At 38.1% G+C, this 17,523-nt stretch overlaps 1 protein-coding gene and 1 long non-coding RNA gene across 2 annotated transcripts; one reads left to right on the plus strand and one right to left on the minus strand.

The window, feature by feature from the left end:
- Window positions 1-2,908: 2,908 nt before the first annotated feature.
- LOC146457399 (beta-1,3-galactosyltransferase 1-like) lies at window positions 2,909-8,890 on the minus strand. Its single transcript, XM_085092099.1, has 2 exons — window positions 8,745-8,890; window positions 2,909-4,822 (listed from the first exon to the last, which is right to left on the minus strand). Exon 2 carries the CDS (start codon window positions 4,726-4,728, stop codon window positions 3,547-3,549), a length of 1,182 nt encoding a protein of 393 aa, XP_084948225.1. The 5' UTR covers window positions 4,729-4,822; window positions 8,745-8,890; the 3' UTR covers window positions 2,909-3,546.
- Window positions 8,891-12,000: 3,110 nt separating this feature from the next.
- LOC146457400 (uncharacterized) lies at window positions 12,001-16,860 on the plus strand. Its single transcript, XR_014858494.1, has 3 exons — window positions 12,001-12,068; window positions 13,986-14,057; window positions 16,178-16,860. It is a non-coding gene; the product is annotated as an uncharacterized LOC146457400 (long non-coding RNA).
- Window positions 16,861-17,523: the final 663 nt, after the last annotated feature.

Below are 17,523 nucleotides of genomic sequence, written 5' to 3' on the forward strand. Positions count from 1 at the left end.
ACCGAAAGCGGCTTTTATGAAGGAAACAATTTTAAACTGTGCTTACTGAACTAAACAACTTTTAAACGTGTTTAAGCCTTGGTGTGAATGGGGCATAAGACAAGCCTGAAACAATTCTCTAAGCTCCACTACACTATAAGGACATTGTTGTGCGTGTGTGTTTTGCGTGTTTGTTTTGGCCTCTAGCTATACTCCATTTCATTTCGTTTGCCGGGGGGCCAAAATTTGTCTCCCAACATCGAGTGCTGTTAAATTGCCTCTGTATTTCTGTAACGGCTTTATTATTCTTTTCCATTCAAATTATTTCATTTCCACGACAGCAACAATAAGGCAAGGTAAGAGGCATGTCTAGGTTTCCAAGAATATTTGATTGATAAATCGATTTAACACTCACTTCCAGCGCATAGAAGGTTATCGAAAGTTTTTTCTCGGATGGCATGAGTTGAGCGTGAACTTGAAATTGAAATCCATACCCCGTCTCTTCTCCATAAAAGTAAGTAAACAGCCCTGCCCGGACGTTCCCTAGTGTTTCTTCATCGTTGGAGGTCGAGGGATTCTTCAATGTCATTGGAAGTCTCCATTCGTGGGCGGGGGGAGGGGATGTATTCGTTTGCGTAGGTCTTCGAGACTCCGTTTATGGTCACTATCGCTTGCAAGTTCCTATTATGAAGCTATTTTACCATTGGAACATGGATATATCAGCTACACTTCAATTATTGACTATATAAAGACATGGCGTAACAGTAAGGTTATAAAGCTATTTGACCACGGACACCCGAACTTTGTTCAAATAATGAGAATATTGATCATCAAAACGAACTGACTGAATGTTAAGTTAAATGTTGCGAGAGTATTTATTCATTTTTGGCGACTTTTATTATTACCCGTATTAGTAAAATAACATTAAGAATTTTAACTTCCTCAAAAGCCAACAGTATGGTCTTCTTCCTTAACAACGGAGCTATACCTATTGCTCACTTTGCTTCATTCCAATGCATCATTCATTTCCAGTATTTCCCATTTCTCCCTCTCATCCTCCCGGCTGACCACCAAGCATCAGGAGGTTTTAAAAACGAACCGGCCAATGCCCCACGGCTGGAACAAACAAGCTGTTTCGATAAGGCTACCCCACGGTACAGCTGATTTCTTTGTTTCAGAGCGTACATTCTATACTCTTTGGGATTAATTCTGGCCTGTAAGTGCTCCAGTAAACGTTCATTCTGAGGACCAAGTATTTCATTTTCGTCCAGTCACGTTAGACATAGAAAATCCCAAAATTATCGTATTTTGTCGAACAACGTATCGTTGAAATGAAATGACAGCGAAATATATAATGAGGTCAGAATCGTGAGGCCGTCACTCAAATACGGCCGGAGTACGGTTAATTCTCGACCCCGAGGGCGGAAAATGGAAAAATAAGCTCTTAACCCCCGGGAATGGGGCGCATCGTGCTGGAATTGAGTGATGTACAAACACTGTAACTTTCCAACAACAATAGCTACCTTAACCTGACATAGAGAAGTGGCCTAAAAAGTAAAGGGGAACTTCAGAAAAAAGAGGCTGCGTCATTTACATACCAAAGTTTGCTGGTATTATATGATCCAGTTATATATTTTAATTACATAACTTGTTAACATAACTTGAGTTGAGTTGAGTAAACGTTATACATGCAAGCCAAGCGAAGTCAGGTGCTGAAAGTTGTAAGAGCAATTTGATCACATCTCGAAGAAATAAACTACTGTTGGAACCAAGCCCGTTGTTAGTTCTTTTTGAGGTCTAAACAGGCTCTTCCAGTTTGAAGTTGTCGATCTCTAGGTTGAAAGAGAGTTGCAAAGTATTGACATTAAATCTAGGAAGTCTCTGCTGCATAAATGCTGCATGTTTTGCTTGTATGCCTTCACTCCCTTTTGTGGACAACTGCGGAGTTTTCATTCAACTCGTCAACGTGGAAAGGATAACCGTCATCCTCCTTCGGTGGTTTTGACTTGTTGCCTTAGCTATTACCTCAATTAGCAGTACTTCCATTTTGTGCCCAAATTTATTCACATAGTTTGTTTAAAAATAGAAGTTAACTCCCAGAGGAGAAAAATCTTATTGTTCCATACCACCAACATGGCCGCCATGACGTCACGTGCAATTATCCTATTGACCAGTCTGAAATGTCAGCCGTCTCCTCCTTGTGGGTTAGGGGAAGGACATGGCTGACAATCCAGACTACCTATTGACGAGTTTGGTAACTCGTACATTTAAAACAAAACGTTTCTTGAATTTGAGATGTCCGACTGTGTCCGATCTTCTTCGATTTCGATTTTTCATCAACTCCGTTTGCAAAGAGCTGCGCGTGTCATGTGATCATTAGGTTTCGCGCGCTTTGGTCGGAAGTTGCCTCAACATCCTGTCGTTTTAATTTGAAAGAAATTTGTACTTAAAATAAAATTCAGTAAACTTCAACAGCAATATCCAAACGCGGAGAATTTAATAAAACAATTGTTCCATTCGCGCTTGTTGGATATGAGATTAGTTATAGCCAACTCGGCGCTTCGCGACTCGTTGGCTATTTACCATCTCATATCCAACGCGCGCTCATGGAATAATTGTTAATTATTACAAGAGACGATGAGGTAAGAGAGCGAATCCCCCATACATGCCCCTCTTCCTATAAAAATTTTTTTCAATCTATTTTTGTTTGCGTTGCTATTTTAATGTCGACGTCTTATTGGTCAGTTAGAGTGACGTCATTTATTTTTAAACTCAATGGCAGATTATAATTTCCCAAAATAGCATGGCGCGAAAAAAAAAAAAAGATTGAAAATAATTATCATGGGGCACAGGGATTCGCTCTCTTACCTCATAGTCTCTTGTTTATTATTATTATTATTATTATTATTATTATTATTATTATTATAAATCACCTTTCTTTCTTTTGTTGTTTGTTTTTCTACTAATAAAGTATTATCATTGTTATTATTATTATTATTATTATTATTATTGAGATAATTAAGATTATTATTGATCGAACAACGTCTTCGAAAAGTTTTTGTACGGATATTCTTAGCATGAACTGCAGAATTAAGAAGCGTTTTTCTTTTTCTTCCGATACTGATACTTTTATCGCCTTTCTGTATTTGTTGTTTGTTTTTCTACTAATACAGTATTTTTAATTACAGTATTTTTAAATATAAAAAAAATTGTTATTATTATTATTATTATTATTATTATTATTATTTTATTCATTTTACTTTTTTCTCAAACGTTTTTTGATACTTTTCCGTCTATTCGCTTTGTGATTGTCTCAACTGTAATTGTATCAACTGCTCACAGTCTTTAAACATTATATAAGCCCTACAGTTTCTCCTAAGGCTTCCTCACCACTGTCTGTGATATTCCTTCCTCCGCTCAATTTTTTTGGTAACGTGTGTGGTGATGGAAAAAAAAAAAAAAAAAGAAAATATTGTGAAATAGAACGTCCCGTTTTCGAATTCTTTCCTTCATTCCCAATCCTATGCCTAGACTATAACTGTGTTCGTAAAATGTTAAACGCAAGCTTCATCGCGAACGGTTTCTTTGCAAGGATCTAACTTTTCTAACAAAGTATAGAAAAACAAGCACAAAAGTTGGGATGACAAAAAGCAATATAAAGAATGCCCATTCTATGACTAAACACTGGAAGTAATACCTGGGAAGATCACTGTGTTCTTCTAATTTGTTTCGTATATAAGTGTATTCTAAAAAATCATAATTATGCCCTAGAGCTACTGCGGAAGCCCAGTTGCACCTTCCGTAATCTTGAAGGCTTCTAAACTCAAAACCAGGTATCTTAACGGGTTTTAAGCCGCTTTCGTGGGCCAGTAATCCAATGTATGCATCTTCTGCTAGAATAGCCTTCCATTTACGCATGCTCTGGAATATCAAAGAAAGAGCACTTGAAGACACGACGTAAAAAGGTCCGGAGCAGTATGGGGGGTAATGATCTTGAGCCAGGCAATCGCGTGAAACACGGTTCTTCATGTTAGCTGCCCGCCTCACATCAGCTCCATCTGGTACCACACTACCTCCATAAAGTAGACCAGGTGCGTAATGCTCCAACCATGTCATCAGATAAGGAACGCGCACGTAAACATCATCGTCTGCTTTTAGAATATAACGGGGATTTACCTGAACTAATCCCCATAGAAACCCAGAGAAAGTCTTGATAACTAAATTGTCATAATTATCTTCAATGTCGAGCACAAGGATATCATTAAACTCGGTTACTTCGTTCCTTATTTCACCTTCAAGTTGAGAATCGACTGTTTTACCCAAGACGAATACTTGCGTCCAAACTGTCGACGTGCGATGACCACTGCCCCAAGTATTCCGAATAGCGTTTCTTCGTGTCCAGTACCATCTATCAACTCCCGATGGAATTAATACTAATAGTAGTGGATTCGTGCCTGTTTCTTCAAAGCGTGGTTGAGTGATGTGAGAAACAAAAGTAAACGTAAGCTGAGAGCACTGGGTGCGAATATTCTTTAACGATGCAAGTTCGGATGAATTTTCTTTCAGAGTAACCGTCCTGTCTATGTGCGGTATTGAAGTGATATTACCTGTCAAATTTCCTTGGCTTCGCTGTGTTCTTTTCAAAGTAAAGTTCCTTTTGATGTTGCTTGAATGCATGTAAAAGATCAACACCACAATTACTTCAACAAACACTACCGTTGTAAAAACTGCAACGACAGTTCTTTTCATTGTGTGATATAGCTGAATTAATTTTTAAACTCCGTTCAGCTACGTCTTGATTTGTGCTATCCAACATAACCGTGGTACATTTTATACGGTGTACCTAAGAGTTTAAAGAAAGTGAAAAGAACGAGTTAAAACAGAAGCCCGGCTATGTCTAACACTCTAAAACATAAATGAAATTAATAAAATCTGCGAAGTAATCATTCCAACACATACAAAAGGCTTTTACATGCATCAAGGGATTAGCCCCACCATCACCATCCTTGTGTAATAAGTTCACGACAAGAAGCCAGGTGCATACAAGAAATACTAGGAATAAAGGTAAGCTTAAGGCGGGGGTACACCCGAATTTGAGTGAAATTTGAAGAGGTTTTAAGAATGGATAGAAGAAAGAAAATGATTTTTGAACACTAACAGACAGTTGATACCCACGCAAGAGCACCCCGGGTTTCTAGTGGACTAACTTGGTATCCGTCTATTAATTATTAACCACAAATTCTAATTTTAAAACTTCACTAAATCTTCAATATTTCTTATTTCCCTTAATTTTACTACTCTTTTGAGAAAAACTATCTCCTCTCAAATATACCTAAAAATCACCCAAAAATTTACAAAACACCCCAAAACATTGATTTGTGTAATGAGCATAGGGTTTTTGTATTGCTTGAAACGTGAACGAGATATTTCCGTTGAACCGATTTTAGGCGGCGTGAAAACGGCTTTCAGGTGTGCCCCCGCCTTAATATACAATATTTTAGATAAGCAACAGGTCAGCGATCTTTTTCATACAGGGCTGCTCAGCTCTGGAATGACCTTCCAGAGAGTTTAGCAAACATAGAATCATTTGATGTTTTTAAGAACGCAATTAAAGGACGTGCCCGAGACGAATTCGTAAGCCATTGACACTTAAGGTGGGGGTACACCTGAAAGCCGTTTTCACGCCGCTTAAAATCGGTCAAATGGAAATATCTTGTTTGCATTTCAAGCAACACAAAAACCCTCCAATCATAACACAAATCAATGATTTGGGGTGTTTTATGAATTTTTGGGTGATTTTTAGGTATATTTGGAAGGAAATAATTTTTCTTGAAGGGTTGGTAAAATTAAAAGAAATAAAAAATGTTGAAGATTTAGTGAAGTTTTAAAATTAGAATTTGTGGTTAATAATTAATAGACGGATACCAAGTTAGTCCACTGGCAACCTGGGGTGCTCTTGCGTGGTTATCGACTATCTGTTAGTGTTCCAAAAATCATTTCTTTCTTCTATCCATTCTTAAAACCTCTTCAAATTTCACTCAAATTCAGGTAAAGCCTCACCTTAATAGGTGTGATTATACGTATTTTAAGCTTTTAAACAATATGGTAATGTTTTATCACTTTTAAGTGTTGAATTTTAGATTTCAATTGTTTATATTAGATTTTATTGTAATTTGTATGAGAAAACCCATTTTGATTAAGTTATTATTCTTATTATTATTATTATTATTATTATTATTATTATTATTATTATTATTATTATCATTATTACTACTACTACCACACAGAAAGCGAAGACGTATGCTACACTACAATTACTACACTTCTTACAATACTTACATTTACAAATTTCAATGTACTTCCTAATACAGAGATATTTTTGCGTAGTTTATGACAATGGGGTACAAGCAGATCTTAGCACCTTAGGACTATAGTTATCCAAAAAGAAAATTGGAGGCAACCACGTATTTTTCAGAAATAACTAAGCAGCAACACTTCTAAAAGACTTAACAGCGGTTACCAATGACACGCGACCTATCGCCTTCAAAAGACTCCGATAAAGTTGCGTTTCGGTGGACGTCAATCATAGAAAAGCCGTTGAAATTATTTTGAATTCTGAGACCCAACAGAACCAAGAAATTGACAGTTTTATCTGCTGACGGATGGTAAACTTTATGAAAGTTAATTTCCAAGCCAGATTATCTAAAAAAAATGGGCATTGTTTAGACGAAGCCGTATTTTTTTATAAAACATTTGAAATCGCTACACCTGATAAAAAATCAGCGATGCGTGCAAGTGAGTAAATTATCACATGCAGTAAAAATTGAAATTTTTAATTCAAAAATACCTTTTATTTGCGCTTGATCTGGCTCGAGAATAAATTTAACCCGCGTATCAGAGATCTTAGCGAGGTAAAATTCTTAGTCTCTCTCCGGGTTACCTAGGAAATCTTGTTAAAATTCAAAATAATTTCAACGGGCTTTTCTTTGATTGACGTCCACCAAAACGCAACTTTATCCGACTCTTTTGAATGCCGTAGGTCGCGTGTTGTTGGTAACCGCTGTAAAATGCATAACAATGTTTAAGACAATCAATTTAAGCAAGTGACAAACACGGACACCAACCCACGGCCTGGCCAGTACCTAACGCATGCGCACAGCCATATCACCTGGGCAGTGGCAGCCATGGACAGCTGTTTCGGCCTTGTTAGGCCTCATCAGCGCATGCCGTGGGAGAACTGCCGTGCGGTTCCCTGCCAACAGCTACCACATGTGTGCTGTGGAGCTGTCGCTTAAAGGGGTGTTTTACACCCGCCTCGGCAGTAAAGGGTCTCTGATACGCGGGTTAACCCCCGTTCTTTGAGAGAACTGCCGTGCGGTTCCCAGCCAACAGTCACCACATGTGTGCTGTGGAGCTGTCGCTTAAAGGGGTGTTTTACACCCGCCTCGGTAGTAAAGGGGCTCTGATACGCGGGTTAACCCCCGCTCTTTGAGAGAACTGCCGTGCGGTTCCCAGCCAACAGTCACCACATGTGTGCTGTGGAGCTGTCGCTTAAAGGAGAGTTTTACACCCGCCTCGGTAGTAAAGGGGCTCTGATACGCGGGATAACCCCACTCTTTGACCCGACGGGTTTTCCATGCTGATGAGGCCTAATAAGGACGAAACAGCTGTCCATGGCTGCCACTGCCTGGGTGATATGGCTGTGCGCATGCGTTAGGTACTGACCAGGCCTTAGGTTGGTGTCCGAGTGTGTCACTCATTTTTTTTCTTAATTTTAGTTCTCGTTACTCGTTTTCTCTTTATTTTATTTTTTTTAACTTGTGGATTTTTTTGCACTTACTCATAACTACGTTACTCGTCACTATGTTACTCTGAAAAGTAACACCCGTAACTATTGAACTATTGAGGCGTTGTTTCTTTCCAAGAAAGGTCCATCATTTTATCTCTAGAAACAATTCATGTTTGAGCAAGGCAGGGCAAGGTATGAATATACAAATACAGCATTAACGGAAGAATTTCTATGACAACTATGACAATTCGCGGATTAAATTATTGCCTGTTGAGACAAAGCATCAAAATGTTGAAACATCAAAATTTTCCCTCGATGTCTCGCTACTTTTACAAGGGTGCTACTTACGGTACTTCAGCTACTCACTTTAGGGTATATTTTTAAAGCCAAGGAGCGTGGTAAATTCACAAAAAAACCAACGCCAATTCCTGAAGCGTCTGAGACAGTACACGATACCTTTTGCGGAGTTCAAAGCAACTACAGCGGCTGAAATGTATAGGTCAAGGCCGGTATGCCGAAAGAAAGCGCGAGTTTTCTCAAACTACAGTGCATTCATTCATTTGATTTTAAATTGCAGGTTATCTGTTGAACGAATTAAATCGAAAACGAACTCTGTATTAGTGTATAGATATCAGGGAACCATTCAAGACATTAAATAAATTTGCATGTGTAGTCGCGTGTGGCTTCCATGTGGTTTTATATTAAATGTTAATGTTTATGTAGTAAAATTTATTTCGTTGTCGCTGTTGTCGTTGTTGCAGCTAAATAGCCATGCTCTAAAGTGAATCGATGAAAAACACATTCTTAGCTTCTAACACAAATGGAAGATAGATTCATTGGGCGTTGCAAGACTAAAATCCCAAAACAGAAACAGTGAAACATGCTAGAGGTTACACGACAACAACGCGTATATGTGGACACGTTCTCATTGTTAAAATAAAACACTGCTTTATAATTAAGCAGTTCAAATTCTTACCTGAGAAACGAAGCTTTCTAATAAACTTGCTTTCCACAAGAAACTCGTATTCATTTACTCTGTGAAACGACGTGGACGATAAACGGCCTCCCGATGCAAATTTCGACATGACAATAGTTTTAAGTAACGTTTAAATAATCTACACTATAATGTCACGCAACAGTCGCTTTAGTTGTTCTCGCGTCGCGTGCGCGCACAGGTAGCCCAAGCTCGAAATATGAGCGCTAGTTACGCAACGGTTGAAAAATATAAGGATTTGTATGGGAGAAAAACGGTTTATTTTAGAGGCTAAAAATATGAACGAATTTTTAAATAAAAATCACCCACTTTATTTCTCTTGTGTATGTCTTGCCTGATATGTGGTTTTTCGGGCGATTTAGCGCGATTCCAGTGAGTTTTAGTAATAGAGAGAGAGCGATGGAACTAAAACTCACTGGAATCGCGCTAAATCGCCCGAAAAACCACATAGCAGGCAAGACATACACAAGAGAAATAAAGTGGGTGATGTCGCTTTTGTGTGAGTTTGGCTCACCAGAAAAGGTCTTTACAAACCTTGCATTGTTTTCGATCAAAGGCCGATGGTATATACACCCTTTTTATAAGAACCTTTTTTATAAGGACGTTCAGGCTGAGATTAACCAGAACTAAAGAAGAAGTACACACTAAGAATATGCCCAGGCTGAGAGTCTTTAGTGTGGTCATTTGTTTGTTTGTTTGTTTTTTGTGAGTTGTATAAATAAAGGAAAACGAAATGTAAAACTAGTTTAACAGGACAATCAACTCAAATATTTAAGGACGTATTTGGGTTTTTTTTTTTTTTTGCGAACATGGATACATCAATGTTTTGTTCAATTACGTTATTGTTATGCGTTATAATACAAGTTGTAAAATAAAATAAATCAATTTCGTCTGGGATACATCGATTTTGGATGTCATACATCGATGTTGTGGAGCTTACATCGCTTTCCTGAATCATTAATGCGTGACCGTATGCAACTAAAAGATGTTCTGATAAAACTAAAAGATAACAAAGCGGAAATAGAAGTGACCGAAAGTCAGCTAAGAGAAGAGGCCCTGGGAACTAACACTTTTAATATGGCGGAAATAGAGGAAGATTAGCGAACACACTTTTGAAAAGCACAGGGGCGTAGCCAGGGGAGGGTTCCAGGGGTTCCGGAACCCCCCCTCTCGCGTCAAGGAAACCCCCCTCTCCTATTTGTACAGCGATTTTATCCCAGCAAGAGTGCAATGGACTCGCGATTCCTGAAATTCCTCGTTTTGTTCTATCCTTACAACTGGTAATAGTTTTCACTGCTGGCCCCGCTTTTGAAGATCTGTTTAACCCCTGTATATGGTTTTTACTGGATATAAATACTGTGCATACGAATGTTAAAAAAGAAACGATTGAATATTTATTGAAGTTAACATCCAAGTAGCTGGTTAGCATATTTCTCTGTAAATTTCACATTGAAATCTATTACAGTCATACAGTTTTGTTTTGTGAAACAACAACGTATTGTATGTATAATTATGTGGTTTGAAAGACTGCTGAAGATGCAGAAGATGGCGAAACGTGACTTCGTGGTTGCAAGACCTTGACAGTCACTCTGCTAGAAGATGGCAAAACGCAAACTCGTGGTTGAAATGCAGCTAAATGATGGCGAAATGCGAACTCAAGGTTGCAAGACCTTGAAACACTGCTAGAGAGAACTCGAAATGCTTCTAGAAGACGACGAAACGCAAACTCTTGCTCGCAAGACCGTCAAACGCTGCTCAAAGACCTCGTGGTTGCAGAATGACAGCTACCCGACAGCACCTTGCCCGCTTGCTGAAATATTACCCGAGACCACCGTGCGCGCCTAGTTTGATCAAATCGAGATTTTTTTCGCATACTAACAAATTTACTTACAGTACTTACTTTCTTACATTTTTAAATTCCTTATATGTATAAACGCGGGGAGTCCTAGGGTGCCTCCACGGGTTTTGGTCCAGAAGCGGGGGCAGTAAGTACAGTGAACGTCATTGTGGTATCTATTTGCGTTTCACTTGCATTTTCGGAGACATGAGCAGAGCTGGGATTCCTGTGTAACAAGATGCACGTGTGCATAACAGAAATGCCCGCGAAATTAGTAGACGATCCATTGGTGTTGTTCGAGCTGGTGGTTTTCCTACTAATGGTGCTGTCTTGTGAAGCCTCTTTAATCTTCTTCCTTAGCTGGTAGCCGTCGGAGACAGAAATCCTGACATTGAAGCAGCGCTGGAGTTTTATGAGAACGACCTTCTTTCTCCTCATGTGGTTGATGTTGAGCTCCTGCGATGGAAGAGAAAGTGGTGCAGCACTGAGGATGCCGACCTTCCCACCAGTGCAGTTCAGACACTCACAGCATGCGATCGAGAGTTCTTTCCTAACATCCACACCTGGTCCGCATTTTGTGCACGTTGCCGATAACGTCAGCTGAATGTGAGCGCTCATTCAGTACACTAAGAAGGTTAAAAACATACCTGAGGTCGACCATGTCAAGCGAGCGAGAGTCTGAGCTGGCGTTGATGAACATCAATTATCACCGCGACATAAATATCGAGAAAGTGATAAACACGATCGCTCAACGGCAACCAAGGCGTCTTCTTTTTGCGTAGCGTAAACGCCAAAGTCTTGTACGTACCGTTTCCGTTGGAACCAAGTTTGGAACCCCCCCTCCTAGAAATCCTGGCTACGCCCCTGAAGCACAATGCAAGGTGCACGAATTTGGCTTCTCAACATTGATGGATTGGAGGACTGGAAAAGGCTAAATTAATAAAGTCCAATTCACGCCAAACTAAACATTTGTTCTGTTACCAGAGAACAAACAAGTAACACACGTATGTGTTGATATTATTATTAAGGTAAAAAACGCAACAAAAATTTAATCTTCTCTGTGTGATTTAAAATTATAATGCTGGTTTTTACCAGGTGTTAACTTTTAATCACCAGTGAATATTCTATCTTCTGCGTAATGATCTTCTGAGCTTTCCAGCAATTGTTTCATTTCCAGTATCGCTCAGCTCTAGTTTTATGCTTAATAATAATGTTCCATTTTGTACAAAACATTTCAGCTAATTTCGACATCAAAACTGCCGATTATTTGCCAATAAATCTTAAACCCGTCAAGTTATTTTCACAGCTGTGGTAATCATAGTGTCGCTTAATATGTAATTAGCATTTGCCATCTGCAAGTACTTGGGTATAGGCCAACAACGTTTCTACAGAGACGGCGTACAGAGTATATTCGCGCGAGTGTTAATAATAAGGCCTTTCTATTTTTGGACCATCCAGTCGACTACAAGGTTGGTATAAATTTGTATTTTTCCCTTTATGCACGTGATGAGCGATTGAATACTGAATTGGGCCTTGCGTCCTTTCAGTTCCTAATTACCGTTGTTCGACCAATACAGATTTTAGTCGTGTGTTCCAAACAGTCGTGAAAACACTGCAGAGAAATAGCAATACAAAGATATATTAGCCTTTTTAACGGTTAGAAGACGTGTTCCGACATAGTTATGTTATTTTCAGCTGCAAATATTCATTCGTTACAATTTGAATTTTCAAACTATGTACAAGGAAAGAATAAAACATGTTTCGATTGCAGTGGTTACTATATTCTTAGAGCAACCTGCAAGAAGAAACGATAATTTAAGGCGGAGACGAAAGGCAATAACAATAACTTACTAGGAAAGAAATATATAGATTTACTTGTTCAAGTGGCTCGGTCCGGCTTTATTTCGTGAAACCGGGAGGCGACGGAGTCTAAAATGGTGAAATTAAAGGGGCCCTCTCACCTATTTTTGTGTCACTTTGAATAGCCAAAATACATATTTGAATCGACGGAATGGTCAAAATAATGTTTCAGTTTTGTTAACAACAACCCTATTTGTGCACCGAGACTTCTATTAGTTATCTTGCATGGAAATGGATAGCAACTTGAAAAAATTCGCCATGTTTTTCAAGTTCTTCCTGTGTATTGTAGAGAAAACGCTAAAACCTGATTACATTACATATTACAAAGTGCGACAGCTTAATTTATTACAAAGTGCGACAACCTGTTATTACAAAGTGTGACAGCTATTTTATTACAAAGTGCGACAAGTGTTATTAGAAAGTGTGACAGGTATTACAAAGTGTGACAGTTTTATTACAAAGTGTGACAGGTATTACAAAGTGTGACAGTCTTATGACAAAGTGCAATGATTATTACAAAGTGCGACAGAAAAAAACCCTTTTCTAAAATTTATCAGTGCCATACAGTTAGCTAGGCAGGCCTCCTAACATGGAGGGCGGCTGACGAGAAGAGGCCAACTTTTTATACAATTTTTTACACATATGCATTGAATTGTCTGGATCGGTTCATCCATCTATTCATATCTGGACAATTTCTTTTGTTTGTCCACTGACAACTTTTCTTAAACGGGCAAAACGACTTTTCATTCACTTTCAAATTCCGTTTGATGCTTCAGCACAGTGTAGATTTAGCCGCACATTGGACCAGTCCGGAAATGCGTTTCGTAACTTTCATCCATTTTATTTATTTATTTTGCTCAGAAACCTCAATGTCGTCTCGACAAAAAAAAAAAAAAAAAAAAGAAATTACGAAGGAGAACTCCTAAACTTTTCTGGGGCTCATGCCGTCATTTGTGCCTCGATACGTTAATCGCAAGCTCCTGTAGACCAATCAAAAGACTAATTTTACTCTGTGCGTTGCTCATTTTGCATACAGCTATTTCGATAAACGTTGACGCATGAAAGTTTAAAGCTATAAGACAAGACCTCAAGATTCTGTGGAGCTTTGCCTCGTCCGTCCATCGTATATCTTATACTATGGCGAGCCATTTGGATGAAAGAAATGTTAGGATATCAAATGGGTGAGGTGGCAGCCTCTTTGAAGATGTATTTAAGCTTTAAGCTTTGAGCTTTGACCCGACAATGTTAATTGAAATAGCTGTATACAATGGAACACTGGAACAAAAAGCGCTAGGCAACTGGGAAAATGTTTTCGTTATAACCATGGTAACGGCGGCTTGTTACAAACGAAAACATCAAGCTATCAACGACTGATCACTTGTTCTGTCTAAGTATAACGACTTCAAAACCTATAACTAAATAAATTGATGACCGGCCATTTATGACTCATTCGACCGGCCCTTTGTGTTATTTCATTCCTTTCAGCTGAGAATAACCAGCCATTTGTAATACTTGATTTGTTTCAGCGATGCTTGTAACGACGTTGACAATGCATCAATTGGCTTTGGTCCTTGTAATTGCCTTCGTAGTGGGAACAGGTGAGCTCGTCTGAGTTTTAATCTTTTATCTTCTCAGCTTCAAAATAATCAATGAGGAAGAGCTAAATAACCTGAAAAAACCCGCGAGTACTGAAGAACCTTAAATTTAAGAACCTGTTAGGCTAAAATTTCTGAGTTAGGTACCCTTTAAATTAGAACCTGTTAAGCCTTAAATCTAAATAAGGTTCTTATTATATAAAATTGACTTTTAAGACTCAGGCATAGGAAAAGACCAACATTTTATAAATACATCTCTTTGTTTTGATGGCAATAAAGAAGGCAATTTACAGTGCACACTCGATGGCAGTACTATACACATTAGAGAGTACCACTAGATTCTCCCAGTCACTAGATTATTTTGTTATCAAGAATCTGTTGAGGCTAACTTGGAAAAATACAGGGCCGTACTCGCGGGTTTTTACTGTATTCACAGTTTCATTTTTTATTTTATTCATTTGTCACTTATTACAATTTACACAAAAAAGTGATAAATACAATTAAACGAGAAGTAACAAGTCAGTTTGGAAAATATCTTGAGGCGGGGAAATCTTGAAGAAGCCGAGCGCTTATTAATAAGAATCTGTTGAGCCTTAAATCTAAATCAGGTTCTAAGACTTAGGATTTATAATTAAAATAAAAGAAGCTCTCAGGTATAGGAAAAGGCCAACATTTCATATCCTCTAATTAGTTATGGTAAATCCAAAAATATCTGACTTATTTATAATTAGGTGAAACAATTAAATACTATACTGTATAACAATACTGCGTCAGTTGAGGCTGGACTATTCAAATTGCCATATGTTGTTCTCTCACTGTACTGGAGAAAACATTTATTTTGTTATCTAGAAAATAAGAAACTGTTTATGAACCTATATAGCCTACATTTCTGTTAAGCACTATTTATATAAGAACCTGTTGAGGCTAACTTCGAAAAATACAGGGTCTTACTCATTGTATTACATCAAATTATACAACGAGACATACGGTTAATAATGCCCAAGAAAGGAATATGGCACGAGTGCTCAATGTTTGGTCGGAGGGTTGAGCAATAAATAATAATAATAACTGATAATAATAATAATAATAATAATAATAATAATAATAATAATAATAATAATAATAATAATACCAATAATACCAATAATACTAATAATAATAATAATAATAATAATAATAATAAAAATGAAACCAGGAGACGCTCTCACCGAAGTGTTTTTCCGAAAGATCGTTGATCGATGATTACGAAATAAAAAATTAAGAGCAGAAACAGGAGATAAAAGATAATAAGAAACACTAAAAGTGGTCTTACGCAAACACTCTTTTTTATATAAGATATCATTTTATAAGACTATCGAGGCTGAAGTCTGCGAAATTTAAACAATATTTTAAGAATAAACCCAAGGCTGAGATTTTGAAAAGAATATAATTTTGTGTGTTGACTTTGTAAATACAGTACAATTATATGTTTTTAACTAAACCGCATAAAATTCTTCCATTCTCTAAACGGCAAAACTAGCCAATAAAAAGATAAAAACTTGCACTAACCAAATGCTCGATGCTAATGACAGCTTGATAAACGGTATATGTCATTCATCTCTATGGTTACAGCGATGGAGCACGTGTACAACGCAACCCGATACAGATCTGGACACCAAACATTTGTAATTGATACTCCAATATATTCTAAATAAAAAAAGTCATACCCTATAACTTAAGAATATCCCCAAGATTATTTTCAGCCTAACATCAGCAGAAAAATAAGAATATTCAGTCTGGGCCGAAAAACAATATTCTTACAAAAAAAAAGTGTAAAACTTACAACATAATGCTGCGTAGCGCAAGCCACTTTAGGTCTATTGGAATACAGTTCAAAAATTAATAGCACATTCCCAGCAATGTGCTCAGATATATATAATAGCTGATATAGCCCTATTTCCTTTAATCTAAGTTCTTTTACCTTAACTATTTAACTGGCCCTTACTGGCAAATGTTGTACCCACAAACCTAACACTCATCCTTTAGCATTATAATGTTATATATATATAGATCTATTTTATGCATGATTGCAAAATACTCTAATTCACTTTGCGATAGTACCGAATAAACCTTCTATTATTTAGGAAAAAGAAGCGACACCGGATGTACTGAGATCACGTCTACAATCGATATTCCTTACCTGGAAGAACAACTGACAGGTGATGTTTTGGTCACGTGGCCCGTGGTATCCAAGCTCCATTGCGAGGACCTGTGCTTGAGGAATCCGCGGTGCGAAGGATTCAATTATTACAATCGAAAATGTGATATCTTACGTGAAATTCCATCTGAACATGATAGGCAGAAAAGCCTTTTTACTCGGGCGTTCATGAGAAAGGTAATTTCTTGCTCACGTGTCGATCGCGTAATAGGCTCCTGCTCTCCCTATACCTTCACTGGGATACCGAAAAAATTGTGAAAAACTGTGAAGTGCAAAAGTGCAAAGACAATTTTGGATCTCATTTCGACTAGGGTTTTATTTTTTCAACACAACTATCAGTTAATTTACGAAAGTAACCCCTCCCCTCATAATGATTTCCTGCCTTTCCCCCGTGCCATACTTTCTATTTGCAGTTTAATCCACTTTTTCTATGGTTACCGCTAACTTCGTACCCTCTTTCGGGCGGTGAAAACCAAGATCGCGGGAGTGCACTGTGCGCCATTTTAAAAGTTGGAACGAAGATTGTGTACCCTCCCTCTTATACACGTTTTCTATTTCCAATTCTCCGCACCCTCGGCCACTTTGGACATCACGCTCCCAAGCCTTCTAGTTTCCTCTATGCTGTAGTCATTCCCGCCATTTCCTTTTACCCAACTCCCCCCACCTCCCCCTCCCACACCCAACCCCAAAGAGTTCACCTATCCTCGGAGACCCAGGGGCAGGTAGTCGGGTGGAAGGGATTTTCATGGGCGAAGAAAATCCCTTCCACGCGACTAGCTAACCCTGGGTCTCCGAGGAGGCGGATGGAGTTCACCAAACGAAAAAACAAAACAACAACAACAACAACAACGAACAAACAAAAAGCAAAACATAAACAACAACAGCAAAAAAAAACATCACAATATGTTAGAAAAATCCTGCCGACATAGCAGTGTTCCAAGTAACAGAGGAGTCTCAGGTCAAGAACCCGAGAAAGCTTCTTTCGCTAGTGACCCGACAAATTGAATGTGGTACACTTTGGAGATTTGGAGAGACCCAGAGCTATATATTGACCTCTCAAATTCTTTAGTGACACTGACAGCCTGACTTTAAATGTTACCTGGAACACTCTACGGGCATTGTATGGTATTTTTTCTCCTTCTTTCTTTTTTTCTTTCTTTTTCTTTCTTTCTTTCTTTCTTTCTTTCTTCCTTTCTTTCTTTCTTTCTTTCTTTCTTTCTTTCTTTCTTTCTTTCTTTCTTTCTTTCTTTCTTTCTTTCTTTCTTTCTTTCT

This window comes from Pavona decussata, unplaced genomic scaffold, assembly GCF_977016875.1.
Source record: "Pavona decussata unplaced genomic scaffold, jaPavDecu1.1 SCAFFOLD_244, whole genome shotgun sequence".
Taxonomy (NCBI): Eukaryota; Metazoa; Cnidaria; class Anthozoa; order Scleractinia; family Agariciidae; genus Pavona; species Pavona decussata.

What these genes read in the sequence shown, in the direction of transcription:
- LOC146457399 (XM_085092099.1), bottom strand. Translation starts at nt 4,728, where the DNA reads ATGAAAAGAACTGTCGTTGCAGTTTTTACAACGGTAGTGTTTGTTGAA.